Source organism: Helianthus annuus, chromosome 4 (genome assembly GCF_002127325.2).
Source record: "Helianthus annuus cultivar XRQ/B chromosome 4, HanXRQr2.0-SUNRISE, whole genome shotgun sequence".
In the NCBI taxonomy this organism is placed as follows: Eukaryota; Viridiplantae; Streptophyta; class Magnoliopsida; order Asterales; family Asteraceae; genus Helianthus; species Helianthus annuus.
Genome location: NC_035436.2, coordinates 3,992,830 through 4,007,376, shown reverse-complemented (window position 1 = coordinate 4,007,376; position 14,547 = coordinate 3,992,830). Strand labels below are relative to the sequence as shown.

The 14,547-nt window shown below is 36.0% G+C and overlaps 2 protein-coding genes and 2 long non-coding RNA genes across 6 annotated transcripts; 2 read left to right on the top strand and 2 right to left on the bottom strand.

The window, feature by feature from the left end:
* Nucleotides 1–633: 633 nt before the first annotated feature.
* LOC110932762 (beta-galactosidase 5) lies at nt 634–1,143 on the bottom strand. The gene is made up of 3 exons (XM_022176019.2): nt 958–1,143; nt 750–845; nt 634–693 (listed from the first exon to the last, which is right to left on the bottom strand). Exons 1-3 carry the CDS (start codon nt 1,126–1,128, stop codon nt 634–636), a joined length of 327 nt encoding a protein of 108 aa, XP_022031711.1. The 5' UTR covers nt 1,129–1,143.
* A 924-nt stretch (nt 1,144–2,067) lies between these two features.
* On the bottom strand, nt 2,068–3,418 carry LOC110932761. The gene is made up of 2 exons (XM_022176018.1): nt 3,289–3,418; nt 2,068–3,167 (listed from the first exon to the last, which is right to left on the bottom strand). Exons 1-2 carry the CDS (start codon nt 3,416–3,418, stop codon nt 2,068–2,070), a joined length of 1,230 nt encoding a protein of 409 aa, XP_022031710.1.
* Nucleotides 3,419–5,046: 1,628 nt separating this feature from the next.
* On the top strand, nt 5,047–6,511 carry LOC110935567. Its single transcript, XR_002589209.2, has 3 exons — nt 5,047–5,149; nt 5,733–5,918; nt 6,061–6,511. It is a non-coding gene; the product is annotated as an uncharacterized LOC110935567 (long non-coding RNA).
* Nucleotides 6,512–10,937: 4,426 nt separating this feature from the next.
* Nucleotides 10,938–13,307, top strand: LOC110935566. Of its 3 annotated transcripts, XR_002589204.2 has the most exons (6): nt 10,938–11,263; nt 11,362–11,425; nt 11,560–11,673; nt 11,763–11,804; nt 12,397–12,547; nt 12,784–13,307. It is a non-coding gene; the product is annotated as an uncharacterized LOC110935566 (long non-coding RNA). The 3 variants fall into 3 exon arrangements; XR_002589207.2 differs by having other exon boundaries at nt 11,560–11,667; nt 12,397–13,307; XR_002589203.2 differs by having other exon boundaries at nt 12,397–13,307.
* Nucleotides 13,308–14,547: the final 1,240 nt, after the last annotated feature.

Genomic DNA, 14,547 nt, shown 5'->3' with positions numbered 1-14,547 from the left:
TTAATTGGTGTTGGAGAAAGATGAAAGCATACAAAATTGCAAAAAAAGTGTTCCTCATACATATATTGTAGTATCCCATTAACAATTAATAATTAGAGTAAACTGCAATTTTATCCCCTGAGGTTAGGGGTCATTGGCACCCTTACCCTCCTAAGGAAATAATTGCAATTTACCTCCCACTGTTTGCTGTTATGTCGCAACCTTACCCCCGGGCCTCAAATTTGTTGACTAATCTGTTGACTATAACTTGAAATGACTATAATGCCCTTTCATATTACCCCATGTGTTTTGTTCACTCTGTGATATTACCCCCTGCCACCACTGCCACCGCCATTCACCACCAAAACCACCACTACCACCTCCAGCCACCACCCTCAAGTCCTCACCACTGTAATATTACTCCTTTAGGCACTCATACATAATCACGAATCAGATTAATTGATAAGTCAATCCGCATTCACGAATGAGTTTGTTTCTGATTCGTATAGTTCTGATATTTGGTTCATTTGCAAGAATTTGAGATTCTTCATTCAGAGGGGTTTGTTTTTGCAGAACTGATTTGCACAAAAATTACAAGTTCATCCGGTTTTTGCAGAACTGATTTGCACAAAAATTACAAGAATTTGAGATTCTTCATTCACAGGGGTTTGTCTTCAAGAATCTCACCAAATCATACCTCCCTTCAAAATTATACTAAAAACCACCCATAAACCCCTAAAAATTGAAACTTCAAAGAAAAAACAACATACATTGCCAGGAGAAGGCTCATGCACATTCCAAAACACATAAGTTTCAATCACATCAAGCCCTCCTTCTTTAGCCTTCATAATCAAATCTTCCCACATCTACAAAAAAGAAAAAAACCCATCAATTAGACCTCACAAAACCCCACATTTCACCTAAAATCGAAGAAAAATTCAAGAAAAATGAAAACTTTAACAAGTTAACTTCAACAACCTCTGGGGTACTTCTGGAATAATGTATAGAACCAGAAATCAAGATTCTTCTTTGACCATTAATAACAATGGCCTTGTTGTCATATGTGACAGTACACTGAATCTTTTGAACACCCATTTGAAGTAAGAGCAAGAACAAAAACACCCATTTGGAAACCGAGCTGGTTTCCATGATTTGGGGTTGAAATTGGGGAAGAATGAGCAGCAGGGCAAGAAGGGTTTGGGGTGAGGAGGGAGTGAGAGGCTGAAAAGGGGGTAATGTTGTTGATTTGTTTCAGCCAGATCAGCTGCACACACCGACATATATGGTGTGTATGAATGTGTCTTTTTATATAATTAATATAGGCACAGGTGGGTGTTTTCCGTATGTAACATTGATTGATTGATATCTTTGATTCAATTAGTTCAAAAATTACAGTGGTGAGGACTTAAGGGTGGTGGCTGGAGGTGATAGTGGTGGTTGTGGTGGTGAATGGCGGTGGTAGTGGTGGCAGGGGGTAATATCACAGAGTGCACAAAACACAGGGGGTAATATGAAAGGACATTATAGTCATTTCAAGTTATAGTCAACAGATTAGTCAACAAATTTGAGGCCGGGGGGGTAAGGTTGCGACAAAACAGCAAACAGTGGGGGGTAAAATTGCAATTATTTCATTAGGGGGGGAGGTAGACATGCCAATGACCCCTAACCTCAGGGGATAAAATTGCAATTTACTCTAATAATTATTTTGTTAGGCGGAAATTGATTTAATATTTGGACCTAACAGTGGCTCTAATGCTAATGGGGAAAATTGTGTCTCTTTCAATAAGACCATTGGGTATGGGGGAGGATAGTCTCCAAAGGACTATCCTCCACATACGCGCCACATAGGCAAAGGAGAAGGACTCTCCCCTTGGAGACTATCCAAGGGTGTGGGGATGCTTCTCCTCCATTTTTTATTATTATTTATCTTTTGTCATATTAATTAAAACAAAGTAAATAAAAATAAAAAAAGTTACATTTAAATAAAAACTTAAAATTACATTTAAAATAAAAATCCTAAAGCTACATTAATAAAAAAAACCTAAACTTAAATTAAAAAAAGCTTAAAGTTACAAATAAATAAAAAAACTACGCGTTGTGTTGTCCGAGACTCCAAATGTGATCGATCAAGTCCGATTGAAGATTGACATGTGTGAAATCGTTATGTAACGAGAACTTGTGCAAATCTTGTTGTTCTCCGCTAACCGGAACATTATTCTCCTCCACCGCGTTCTCGTCATACTCACAAATTGCATGTCCTTCGTCTTCCAGGATCATGTTATGCAGCAGAATACAAGCATACATACAGTATAGCAACGTTTTGGGTCTAAAAACGCGTGCTGGGTTTTCAATAACATGCCATCTTTGTTGGAGAACCCCAAAACACCGTTCAATATCTTTTCTAGCCGCTTCTTGAAACTTGGCAAATTTCTTTCTTTTTTCATCCGCAGGATGCCTAACCGTTTTAACTATTGTAGAGTATTGTGGGTATATTCCATCGGCAAGATAATACCCGCGTCTGTACTCCACGCACGAAACTGTAAAACTCGTATCAGGACCGACTCCTTTTATAACATCGTCAAAAACCTTCGAATTTTGTAGAACGTTGATGTCGTTATTCGAACCAGGAATACCAAAGAAAGCATGCCAAATCCATACGTCTTGAGACGCAAAAGCTTCTAGAATTATTGTTGGATGTCCCTGATCGCCTCGCATATACATTCCACGCCAAGCGGTAGGACAATTCCACCATGGCCAATGCATGCAATCAATGCTCCCGAGCATGCCTGGAAAACCGTGCCTTGCTTGGTGGTGTTGATACAAATTTTGAACGTCATTGTGATTCAGTTTTCGCAAATATTTTTGGCTGTAGAGCTTCACCACAAATTTGCAAAACTTGTATAAACATTCTCTAGCATGTCTTTCGGACATCTTTAAGTATTCGTCCCAAGAATCGGCTATCGTCCCATAAGCAAGTTGACGAATCGCCGCAGTACATTTCTGTAAGGTGGTGAAGCCCATTTTGCCTCTAGCATCGGGTCGCATGGTAAAAAACGGGTGATAAGCGGCTAAATCGTTGGCGATACGTAAGAAAAGTCGACGACTCATTCTGAAACGGCGTCTAAAAATAGCCTCTGAGTACAGCGGCTCGTCCGCAAAGTAATCAACGATTAATCTTTGGTTAGCACCTACAAGATAACAAAAATATATATATAACTTATAATTAAAAAATAAGAGTAAAAACATAAACTTAAAAAATTAAGAATAAATATATAAGAATATAAATATAAGAATAAAAATATCACTAACTTTCTCGGTCTTGCTCGATGTGTGGGTTCCTGTTTCGTGGTTGTGACGAAACCTCCTCCTCCTCTTCTTCTTCCAAAATTATTTGTGTCGCCTCTACCACCTTGTTTATAAAAAATTTTACGGCTTCCATGGTGTCCGTCGAACCCGATGAAGAAGAAGATGACATGGTGTGTTTTTTAGAGAAGATTATGTGGGTATTTTGTATAAAAAATGTGGGAGTTGTTTGGAGAAAGTGGGTGAATTTTGGTATAAAAATGGATAGATATGTGGGTATTTATAAAGGTTTTAAATTAATTTGATTTTTTTTAAATGGTTGCAGGTTTACGTTAGAGGGGCCTACCCATTCACTTTTCAGCCCCGTCATGCCCGTCTGACTTCCGACGCCAAAGCCGAGCCGGGCCCCTTGGGGGCGGTGTTGGACGAGCCCAAAAGAGGGGAACGGGCCTTTAACGGTGCCCATACCTCTTGGTCTAAGATAATTGAGTTGAAATGGGCTAGGTTGGATTGACCTGAAATATTTTATGTCCTTTTACACATTTGCCCATTTTCTTTTTTAGTTTTTTTTATTTACCCCACGTGTTGGTGATAAAAAATATACTTTTTATCGGACATTTACTGGGAAGGGAAACAAGGATGGACTTTCTCTAGTCTTCTTAGTGATCACAATTCGCCTGCTGTCGTTGCTGCATGTATGGATTGATTATCAGAATTAAGGTACATTTCTAACACCATGTGACTATGTGACGGGTCAAATCATTTGAAATATGACTAATTAAATAGAATCATTTTTTTATAATAAAACAAGCAATTAAATTAAAATTTTCTTATCGCGTCAACGGGTTGGAATAATGATTTAAAGGTACCAAACTACACATTTGGTTTAAAAGTATATTAACAAACATATAGTCACACAAATCGCTCAATAGGCCACGATCTACGATCCGGATCGAGCGTACGGATTCGCGGTACGAACGCGTTCCGGGAACGCTCCAAATCGCGAATTCGACAGTGAAATTAGCATTCCAAACAATTAATTGAGTAATACCTGTTGATTCTAGGAATCACAAATTCCTAATTTGCGAAACACGCTTCTTGAGTATTCTAACTTTCGACTTCCCCCGTTCCCATTCTCAATTCGCAATTCTGATTTTTTATTGAAATGTTAAACCATTGTATGTGGAAAAAAAACCAGAAGGTGGAATGTGGAAGACGATGAAAGTGACGGTCGTTGTTTTTTTTTTAAGTTTACAATAAAACCTATTATTTCCTTTATGTTACAGTTTAATCCTTAATGTTACAGTTTTGGTCAAATTTGACCCTAATATTCTCTAATTTGTTTATTTTCTTATTTTTTTGAGTTTATTTATTGTACATATAGCTTGGTTAGCTGTATTTTGAATGTATTAAAGAGTTTTCGTGCTTCTTTATGTTGTAATTGTACCACATTATATGGTACATCGTACCAAAGCGATCCGAAATGAGCCTACCCCTCCTCATACCGAATTTTAGGGACCTAGCGAATTGCGATCCCGTTTTACGTTCCCGTACCGGAGCGTACTGCGAACCATGTGACTATGCAACCAACCCAACGGAAGGAAAAGAACATCATAGAGAAGCATTAAAGAATTGAGGAAAGTACAAATTGAAGATAAAAAATGTTACTATAAATCTATGCAGTTACACGGCAACAATTTTCACATTTTAATAGATAAAAAATTATATATACTATTAAGCAAAAGACACTTGAAGAGTGATTTACTGCTTTAATGCATCTGACTTAACCAGTGAAGGTTCTTTACTCACTTTGGTTCTTCTAGGGTCCGAAAAACTGGATTGCAGTCTCATCTGCCCGATTTGCTTGGTACGCTCTTAATCCGAACATGAACATATATATTTCCACAGATTCCATGTTACATAATGATGATGGTAATCATTGATCATGAAGGATAGTATGTCTTATGTTTATATAAGAGTAAAATGCGACTTTTGTCCTGGAGGTTTGGCCAGTTTTGCGACTTTCGTCCAAAGTTTAGTTTTACTGCGTCTGGATCCAAAAGGTTTGAAATTTTGCCATCATCATCCGGCTCGTTAACTCCGTCCATTTTTCTCTGTTAAGTCAGGGATATTTCTGTCTTTTTTGTTAACTTAAAGGGCAATTGGGTCTTTTTCAGGGGTATTCGGTCTTTTTACATAAAGTGAAAAAGACCGAATTGCCCTTTTAGTTAGCAAAAAAGACGGAAATACCCCTGACTTAACAGAGAATAATGGATGGACTTAACGAGCTGGATGCAAATGGCAAGATTTCAAACCTTTTGGATTCAGATGCGGAAAAACAAACCTTTGGACGAAAGTCGCAAATTAGCCAAATCTCAAGGACGAAAATGACAATTTACTCTGTATATAATATATGCTTCAAGTATCGTAATGTTCGCTTGTTGATTCAGGATCTTCAGCCCATTCCATTCGACTTTGAGAGAGACTTGATATCTCACTAAAGAGGCATCAGCTGCTAAAATGCTACCAGTTATCTTTAATCATTTGATAATCATTTTTATTAAAAATAAAAAATTGGTACAGTTTGACTATGGATTCCCAATTGATTTTGTAGGTGACCCGATTTGTATGCTCTGGTAATTTCTTTATCCTCTTTATGAGTTTTAAATATTAGGGGAGTGTTTGGGTGCATGTTTAATCTAACTGTCACGATGGAGGTGTCAATATTGTGTTTTGAGTGTTAAACATAAATGTGATTTTGATTAGTTAAAATAACAGATTCGAAGTGTGGATTTTCAAGATGCATATAGTTTAACAACTGTTCACATGGCAGCCAAAAAAGGTCACAAAGATGTGGTGATGTTACTGGTTGAGTTTGCTCCTGATCTGAAACACACGAATGATTGAGAGTCGGATTTCGCTGCATATGGCAGTGCTTGGCGGCAACAAAGATACGGTGGAGGTGCTGAAAAATAGACGAGCAAACTTGAATGCAACTTACTTCTTGATAGGTACATTGGCAACAGCTGTTCTCTGAAAGGCTGCCTATTTGTTCTATCATTGAGAATAAGCAGAATTACATGAGCACTTCAGAAGTTTAGGACATGAGCACTTAATAGTTGGCCAAAATCTTATGAATACAGCTTTTTATGTTGAGGTTTTTGTAAACCTACTGCTGTAATCCGTGTGAATATAAAACTCAAATCAAATAATATCCCTTTTATGTTCATATTGTAAGTTACAAAAGCTATCATAATTTTTACAACAAATAATTATGTGACAAACAATGCCAATTATTATTTATTAGATATTTGTTATGATGATTGAATCATATGGGTTTACCTTTTTTTTCAAACCGAGCCGATACCATTTATTTTTGAGTACTCGGTTACAAATGCTATAGAGCGTGCCAATACCATAACGAATTGATACCGATCAAATTCCTGTAACAATAAAATACACATCCAATGAATAACTAACCCACAAGACAAATCATAACTAACCCAGCGTGAAACCCGTAATTCTTTTAAGTGATTCATAACCTAACATAAAACTAATGGAAATTATTTATTCCGCTGCAACGCACGGGTTCCCCACTAGTATTAATTAAACATAGAAACCCAATAAGTCATCAGTCGTCACTGCTCATCAATCGTAAAAAGGTAAACTTATTGTGAAATGATTTGAAATTAAAAGAAAAACCGTACATAGTGAACACATGATTCGATTTTCTGGTCAGCAAAAAATAAGTCTACGGCATAACAGATCTAATATATAGGGGAAGGATCCACTAAAAAGTGGATTTTACCTAAATAGACTAAGAAGGATTGTGATGATGACATGTGGCACTCCTAAAAAGTAGGAATCAAGGGTATTTTGGTCCTTATAAATAGGAGTGAAAATGACATGTGACACCCATTTTGTTTTTTTTAAATATAAAAAAAAATCCAGTACAAAAAAATCTAGCGCAAAAAATCTAGTACACAAAATATAGCACAAAAAATCTAGTACAAAAAAATATAGCACAAAAAATGTAGTACAAAAAAATATAGCACAAAAAAAAAAATCTAGTACAAAAAATATAGCACAAAAAAATTCAGCAAAAAAATGTAGTACAAAAAAATCCAGTACAAAAATTGAGAAAAAAAATTAAGACAAAAATTTAGCACAAAAAATTTAGTACAAAAATATAGTACAAAAATCCAGCACAAAAAATGTTATACAACATAGAAATACAACACATTTTAGTGGGTTTTTTTAGTCTTCATATTTTATATAGCAATATGGTACTCAAATTAAAGATAAAAAGACGCTCGATTTTATGGTGAAATTTTTATGAAAAAATAATGTCGTATAAAAAAGTTATGAACGTTTAAAAAATGGGGGTGAAATATGCATGTGTCTTGCATGTGGAGAGAGAAAGTCCATAAATAGAATTTTCCCAAGATACCCTTGCCCTCCTCCTTTCTTCTACACTTTCATCTTAGCCATTGATTTGAAAAATGAATCGTTAAGATTCCTTCTCATTCTACTTAGGCAAAATAAACTTTTTATTTGATCTTACCCCCTAATATATATATATATATATATATATATATATATATATATATATATATATATATATATATATATATATATATATGGTAAGGTTATTGTAAAAAAGGTAGTTTTTGTGAGAAAGATAGGAAAGAATATAAACCATTAGATCATTGATCTAATGGTTAAGATTAGAGTGGCAATATTGTAATTAAAATAGTGTTTTTTAAATATTGATTTGATTTGATAGGGGTAAAATAGGGCTTTCATATACTTTCAAATCAATAACCGTATCTATTATACCTGATTTCTCTCTTATTTACGTTTTTTACGCTCGAAGAAACAGGGCGATTCCTACCCCTCCTCATACCGAATTTTAGGGACCTAGCGAATTGCGATCCCGTTTTACGTTCCCGTACCGGAGCGTACTGCGAACCATGTGACTATGCAACCAACCCAACCTAAGGAAAAGAACATCATAGAGAAGCATTAAAGAATTGAGGAAAGTACAAAACCCTTAGTTTATGAAGCATACATGATGCTACATTTATCTGAATTGTGGTTATTGAAGGATGATTAGGATGTTCTTGAAAGATTTTAATTTGTTGTGTCCTACTCTGCTGCATAACATTTTATTTGTTATGTTGTACATGATGATTATGATGATGTTCTTGAAACATTTTACTTTGTACTATGAAGTCTGATGTATCAAAGCAGTAAATCACTCTTCAAGTGTCTTTTGCTTAAGGTACCGTTCGTTTCATGGAATGGAATTAGGAAGTTTTTCTTTGTAAAATTGATCTTGGTTGGGGGAGGGAGGAATTTGAAATCCCATGAATTTCTTTAATCAATGAAATTTGTGACTATTTCAGCATTCCTTAGAAATCCTTCACTTAATGAAGGAATGAAATGGAATGTTGAAATAGTCACAAATTTCATTGATTAAAGAAATTTATGGGATTTCAAATTCCTCCTTCCCCCAACCAAGATCAATTTTACAAAGAAAAACTTCCTAATTCCATTCCATTTCATTCCATGAAACGAACGCTACCTAATAGTATATATAATTTTTTATCTATTAAAATGTGAAAATTGTTGCCGTGTAACTGCATAGATTTATAGTAACATTTTTTATCTTTAATTTGCTGGAATAAAAGTTTGTATTTTAGGCGGTTCAGGGCTGTTATACAGGCACATTAAGCTAAGAAACACAACTGCAAATGGTGCGAAAAACAGTCACACAGGGCTGGGAATTATACCCGTATGGGGCTGGAATAATTTTGATGTAATAGGGTTCGTTATGCAGCCATGTAAGGCTTTGAAATACGCTCTTATGAGGGTAGAAATATGCTTATACAAGGCTAATCGAAGATATCAAGCATTTTAAATGAAACTCTAAGTTGCTGTTACCCTGAATCTTGTAGTACGTGGTTCAAATATTAGACCGGAGGGTATGGAGAGCCTCATTCCCAAGGGGATGGGCCGTCACGTAACCGGGGCCTAAAGGGGATGGACCTAGGGGATGGGGGATGAACCCCTTTATATATATATATATATATATGTATGTGTGTATGTATAGCTGTGTGTGTGTGAGGGGAGAGAACACAGGCCCGTCGAGCACGTCGTTGGGGAGCCGGAGTCGCCGGGACGCGCCTATGGGGGGTGGTGTGGGGGTGCTGCTCCGGGCCTAAGCCGGCCCCCATACCCTCCATTCTTATAGAAAATATACCTTGCTAATTGTGGATTAGGCTAGAGGGTATGGTGACATCCCATCATTGGAGGACCATCCGCCACGTAAGCGCCACGTCAAAGTCCTCACAAGGATGGTCACTAGAGGGTATGGGAGGATGATCCTACCCACCACTTTTTTTATTATTTCTATGCCCTATGTACAAGTATTGAAGCCTAATGTACAAGTCCCTAACACAAACACACAAACAAACAAACAACAAAGGGGCCCACCATTGGAGACGTCGCCACTGTTGAAGTTCCGACGTTGAAGACGGGACAGGTTGGAGGACGAGGGGGGCGGGATGAGGCGGACGCCGGCGCCGATGGAGGACGGCCCGTCCTCCCCTTCCATACCGTGCAGCCTTAATAACCAAATTTTCAGTTTCTTTCAATGAAGCTTGCTTTTGTTAACCCTATGATTTTGGAGTGGATTTGGATGCATTAATGCTTAAAACTGACGAATATTGATTACTAGTTGTGGTTTTGTGATCCTATGGTTTATGGCAATGCAATCTATCATCTATACTATATTATAATGCATGAGGGAGGGGTATTTTAAGATACCCAAAAAATAAGAACTTTTCACCCCCTTTATTTATAGAAAGACCCCTAAAATAAGGGTAGTTTGGTCTTTTAAACACTATTTATTTTTTTGCCCCTAAACTTATTACATTTAAATCCTCGAGGTTTTACCAAAATTATAGATAATTAGTTACGATTCACCCCTTCACAACAAACTTATAATTTTTTTACCTATTCTTGACATATCTTATAAACTATACTGTTTAAAAAAAATCCAAAGATAGCATGACGACCTATTCATTTTTGTCGACGTTTTGATAGTTGTCTTGGTCAGTATAAACGTGTGGATTAAAATGTACAAGTAGACGATGCCTTAGAGTACAACTGATTACTTCGAGAGTAATTTACCCCAATTTTTACCGATTATGTACAATATTACAATGCTTTAAAAATGCTTTCAATTACAAATTTCAAACGCCCCTGAAATATCTTGTTGACATAGATCTTTGATTGAGGTCAATGAGGATCAAAAGTTTCGGAGGGGCGGAAAGTCAAGGGACTCAATTTATATAAATATTTAGGCAAAATAATTGGGGGGAGGAGGACGATCCTATATAATTTTAAAAATTTCAGACGAAAAATTGAAAATTTTACACGTTTAACCGAAATAATGCGAGACGGGTGCACCCCCGGTTCCACTAAGCTACTCCCCAAATTTTGGTCATCATCTACTTTAAGACTTTAGTGGAACTTAATTTTCAAATATTTACTACACTTGATGAAGAAGTGATAACTACTAAAGGATAACTATAAAATTGGTTTAAAGTGGGTGGCAATTGAAATTTGAGATGAGTGGTAGGCTTTTGAAATTTGAATCACAAGCAGCTTGTATATCCGTAAATCATGCTCTCCCACCTAATTCAGTTCAATGTACCTACTTCTTTGTGCAATTTAAAATTCCTTCGTACCTCTTATTCTCACCAAACCTTATAAACGCTGATCCCTCCCTCTCTTTCTAACTGGGGAATTCAATTCATGCCTTTGGATTCATCAATTTGAAGGATTTGTGAAGATCAAAAGTATAGGTGAGTTTGTTGAGCTCTAACCATGTGTATTTGTTTAGCCCTAACCTATGTGGGATCTGGTGAGGATGAAATTTATTAATGGTCGCAACCATTGGTTTGTCTTTGAGGTAACAACAATATTTCATGGTGTCTAGAGACTGCCATATGCTCTCATCAAGTGTTTTGATACATCTCGCTTTGACATTTATGTTACATTATTCACCAGGCATCAACTATGCCCTATGTTCATCTTATTCCTCAGTACAGGCAACTATTACTCAATGTTCAGGGTTTGTTTCTTTTCGTTTTTATATGTCCCTTCGTTTTTATATGTCCCTTCTGAATTTATTTATCAAGTACATTTTTTAGAGAAATGTCCAATATTAATATTTTCCTTGATTCGTTTCTTTTATATATTGCTCAGGGCTTTTGGCTATCTTCAAGAGTTTTGATAACGCATAAAGGTGGAAAAGTTGATGCTGCAGAACTAGGAAATGCACTATACAGCCTTGGATATGCAATTTAAATTATTGTATGAGTACGTGTTGTTTTCATATAGATGTAATAAAAACAACATTTGAAAATATATGTGTATACACATTATATAATAGCCTCTCTTGTTAATAGGCACAACGAGTCTCATTTAGGAGCTATCTTTTGATGCCTTTGGTAAGTTCATTTGGTAATGCTTATTTACTTTGTAGGTAACTAAAAGTGACATTTGGTTCTCTAAAACTGTGTTCATGAGTATGTGTTGTATTACAATATTAGAAAAATAAGATTTTATTGATAATAGGTGATTTGAAGATGCTTTTATACACACACGCGCACACACATATATATAGAGGAGTTTCTATGCATTCAAATACACTTGTGGCGACTTTTCAAAATTTCCGGCCGACCTATTTGAGACAAAAACACAATTGTGATTACAACTACGTTACTTCTGCTGTGATTAATCTTTTTACACAATTAAGATTGCAACTAGGTTACTTTTTCGATTAAAACGGGTTAGTCCAACCCGTAGACACTTTTTGTCTTTTTCTTTCATGGGTTCCATAAATAGTCAATATTTAAAATATATTATTAAATATCTATAATATATTTAGTTCAACATAAATGTGAACTAAATATACATACATATATATATATATATATATATATATATATAGGTTTTTAATTTCATTTATTCGAGCAGGGTGACGTTTATGTTATTGATGGTAGTTTCTCATAATTGATGTTGCATGTCATTTAATCATAGGAGAAGCCCAAAATACTTGCAAGTTTTCTTTTGGTTCAATCGCCATGCTGATAAGGAAGAAGGAGGAGAACTTGTGTTTGGTGGGGTTAATCCGAAATATTTCAAGTGTAAGCACATACATGTCCGTGTGACCTAAAAGGGCTAATGGTAGGTGAGTCGTTTCAAATGCCCTTGTACCTATATTGTCATGTATCTGTTTTTTTGGTATCACTAATCCATTGCAGATAATTTTTTGGTGTTTTTGTACTTAGTTTGATATACGTGACATTCACATTAGAGATAAGACTATTGTCCTTATACATATATTTGTGTTTTTATACTTGTGCAGTTGCAACATTTAATTTTATATGGTTAAAGTAATATAATATATATGGTTACATGTTATAGGAGAACCAACCACCAAGGACGCTCTCTAGAAAAGAGAGTTGTCTTTTTCCTTCGATCTTTGTCACCTTTGCGGCTTGTTTCTGGAAGATGCGGGTCATGTCATAGTCTCCTTTCCTTGGAAAAATTCGGTTTGGACCCAAGTTGGGGTTGTGGACTATATGTCTTCTATTCCCGGTGGGGGGGGGGGGTTTCTCTTGGTGAGAGGTATGCTTGCTTTTTTGGAGAACCATGGGATGACTAAGAACTCGAAGAATTTAATCCACACAGTTACCATGTGGGATTTGTGTTAGACGAGAAATGATATGGTGTTTAAAGGCTACAACACTTCTACTGTTAAGTTGGTTCAAGATATCAAACAGTATGTGGTGATGTGGATTTTTATCTTGTCGTGGGGTTTTGTTTCGTTTTTTTTTTTGTCTTCTGCTTGTTTCTTTTTGATGGATATAATCTGTATAGCTCCTTGTTGGGCAGATTGCATTTTGGTGAGTGAGGTTTATATTAATAATATTCTTATTTTTTTAATATTTTACATCCCCATAATAAATTTGTAATTAGTTTAATACTTTTGATAGAAGCTGGACTTATTATTTCATTCTGTCATTTTTATTCCTTCGTTTTTATGCTGCAAAAAGGGGATATCAATTGCATGTGCAACAGCTAATTTAATTGCTGAATTAAATGAAATCGTAGCTCACATGAATAAGCATTTTCTCGGTTTCAAAAAGTGGACTTGTCCTTTTAATTAGTGTGTATTGACCCAATTGCTTCCAGCCATCTAATTTTGATATAATAAAGTATGATATAGATAACCCATACTACTAACTCAAAAGCAAGATCTTTTGGTTTTTTATGGTTCAAATGTAGACCGAAACACAAAAATATTGTATGGAAAGAGTGGTTTAAATACCTGATGTAGTGTTGTAGTCCGGTTTGCGTTGGCCTTCCTTTCGTGTAGGTGGCGTGTTTTTTAATAAAGTTTACTTTTCAAAAAAAAAAAAAAAAAACTAACTCAAAAGCAATAAGAAAAATAAAACAATAAATGTAATAAAGTTTGTAAAAAATTACACGTATAAGAAATTTAACAAAATTAGTATACAATCTATCATGAGAGCTTTGATAAATTAATATAAATGAATGAACATCTTGTTACAACCGTGTCGCCTCAATGCATTGCGTAACGTCGCAATGAAAAAGTATCGTCCCCGCCGCATCGCGCGGGCACCCTACTAGTTCTATCATAAAGACAAGCAAAAAAAAAGACAGAAGCAAAATAGTCCTTTTTAGGAAGACTAATTGGAATATTTTTTTAACGGCTAATGAATCTTCCAAATAGGTTACTGGCGAAATTCACATCGGGATACACTCGCCTCCGAACCGGGGAAAACCCTCACCTAGGGCCGAAGCCCGTGAACACTCGCCCGAAGGCACGGCAGTGCGATGAGGTAAAACCCGCTCAGTTCAAGGATCGAACTAGCGATCGCCATCTATTCGTCTAGTCTCCCTCGTAGAATATAACGAGGATGGCAGAAAGCGAACTTGGGTCCCTTAGAACACTAAGTCTCTCCCTTACCACTATAATATTCTAGAGTTGGAAATATCTATCTAAAATGGCTCGCTTTGGGTTGTGGTTTATCGGTACTGGGTCAAGTAAAAAGGTAAGTTCAAAGGAAACGGGTGAAATGATTGAAATTCATCACTAGTGTATTTTTGATGTTTATAGCCTCCCACATTCTATTAACTAAAAAAAAAAGATAATTACGGGTA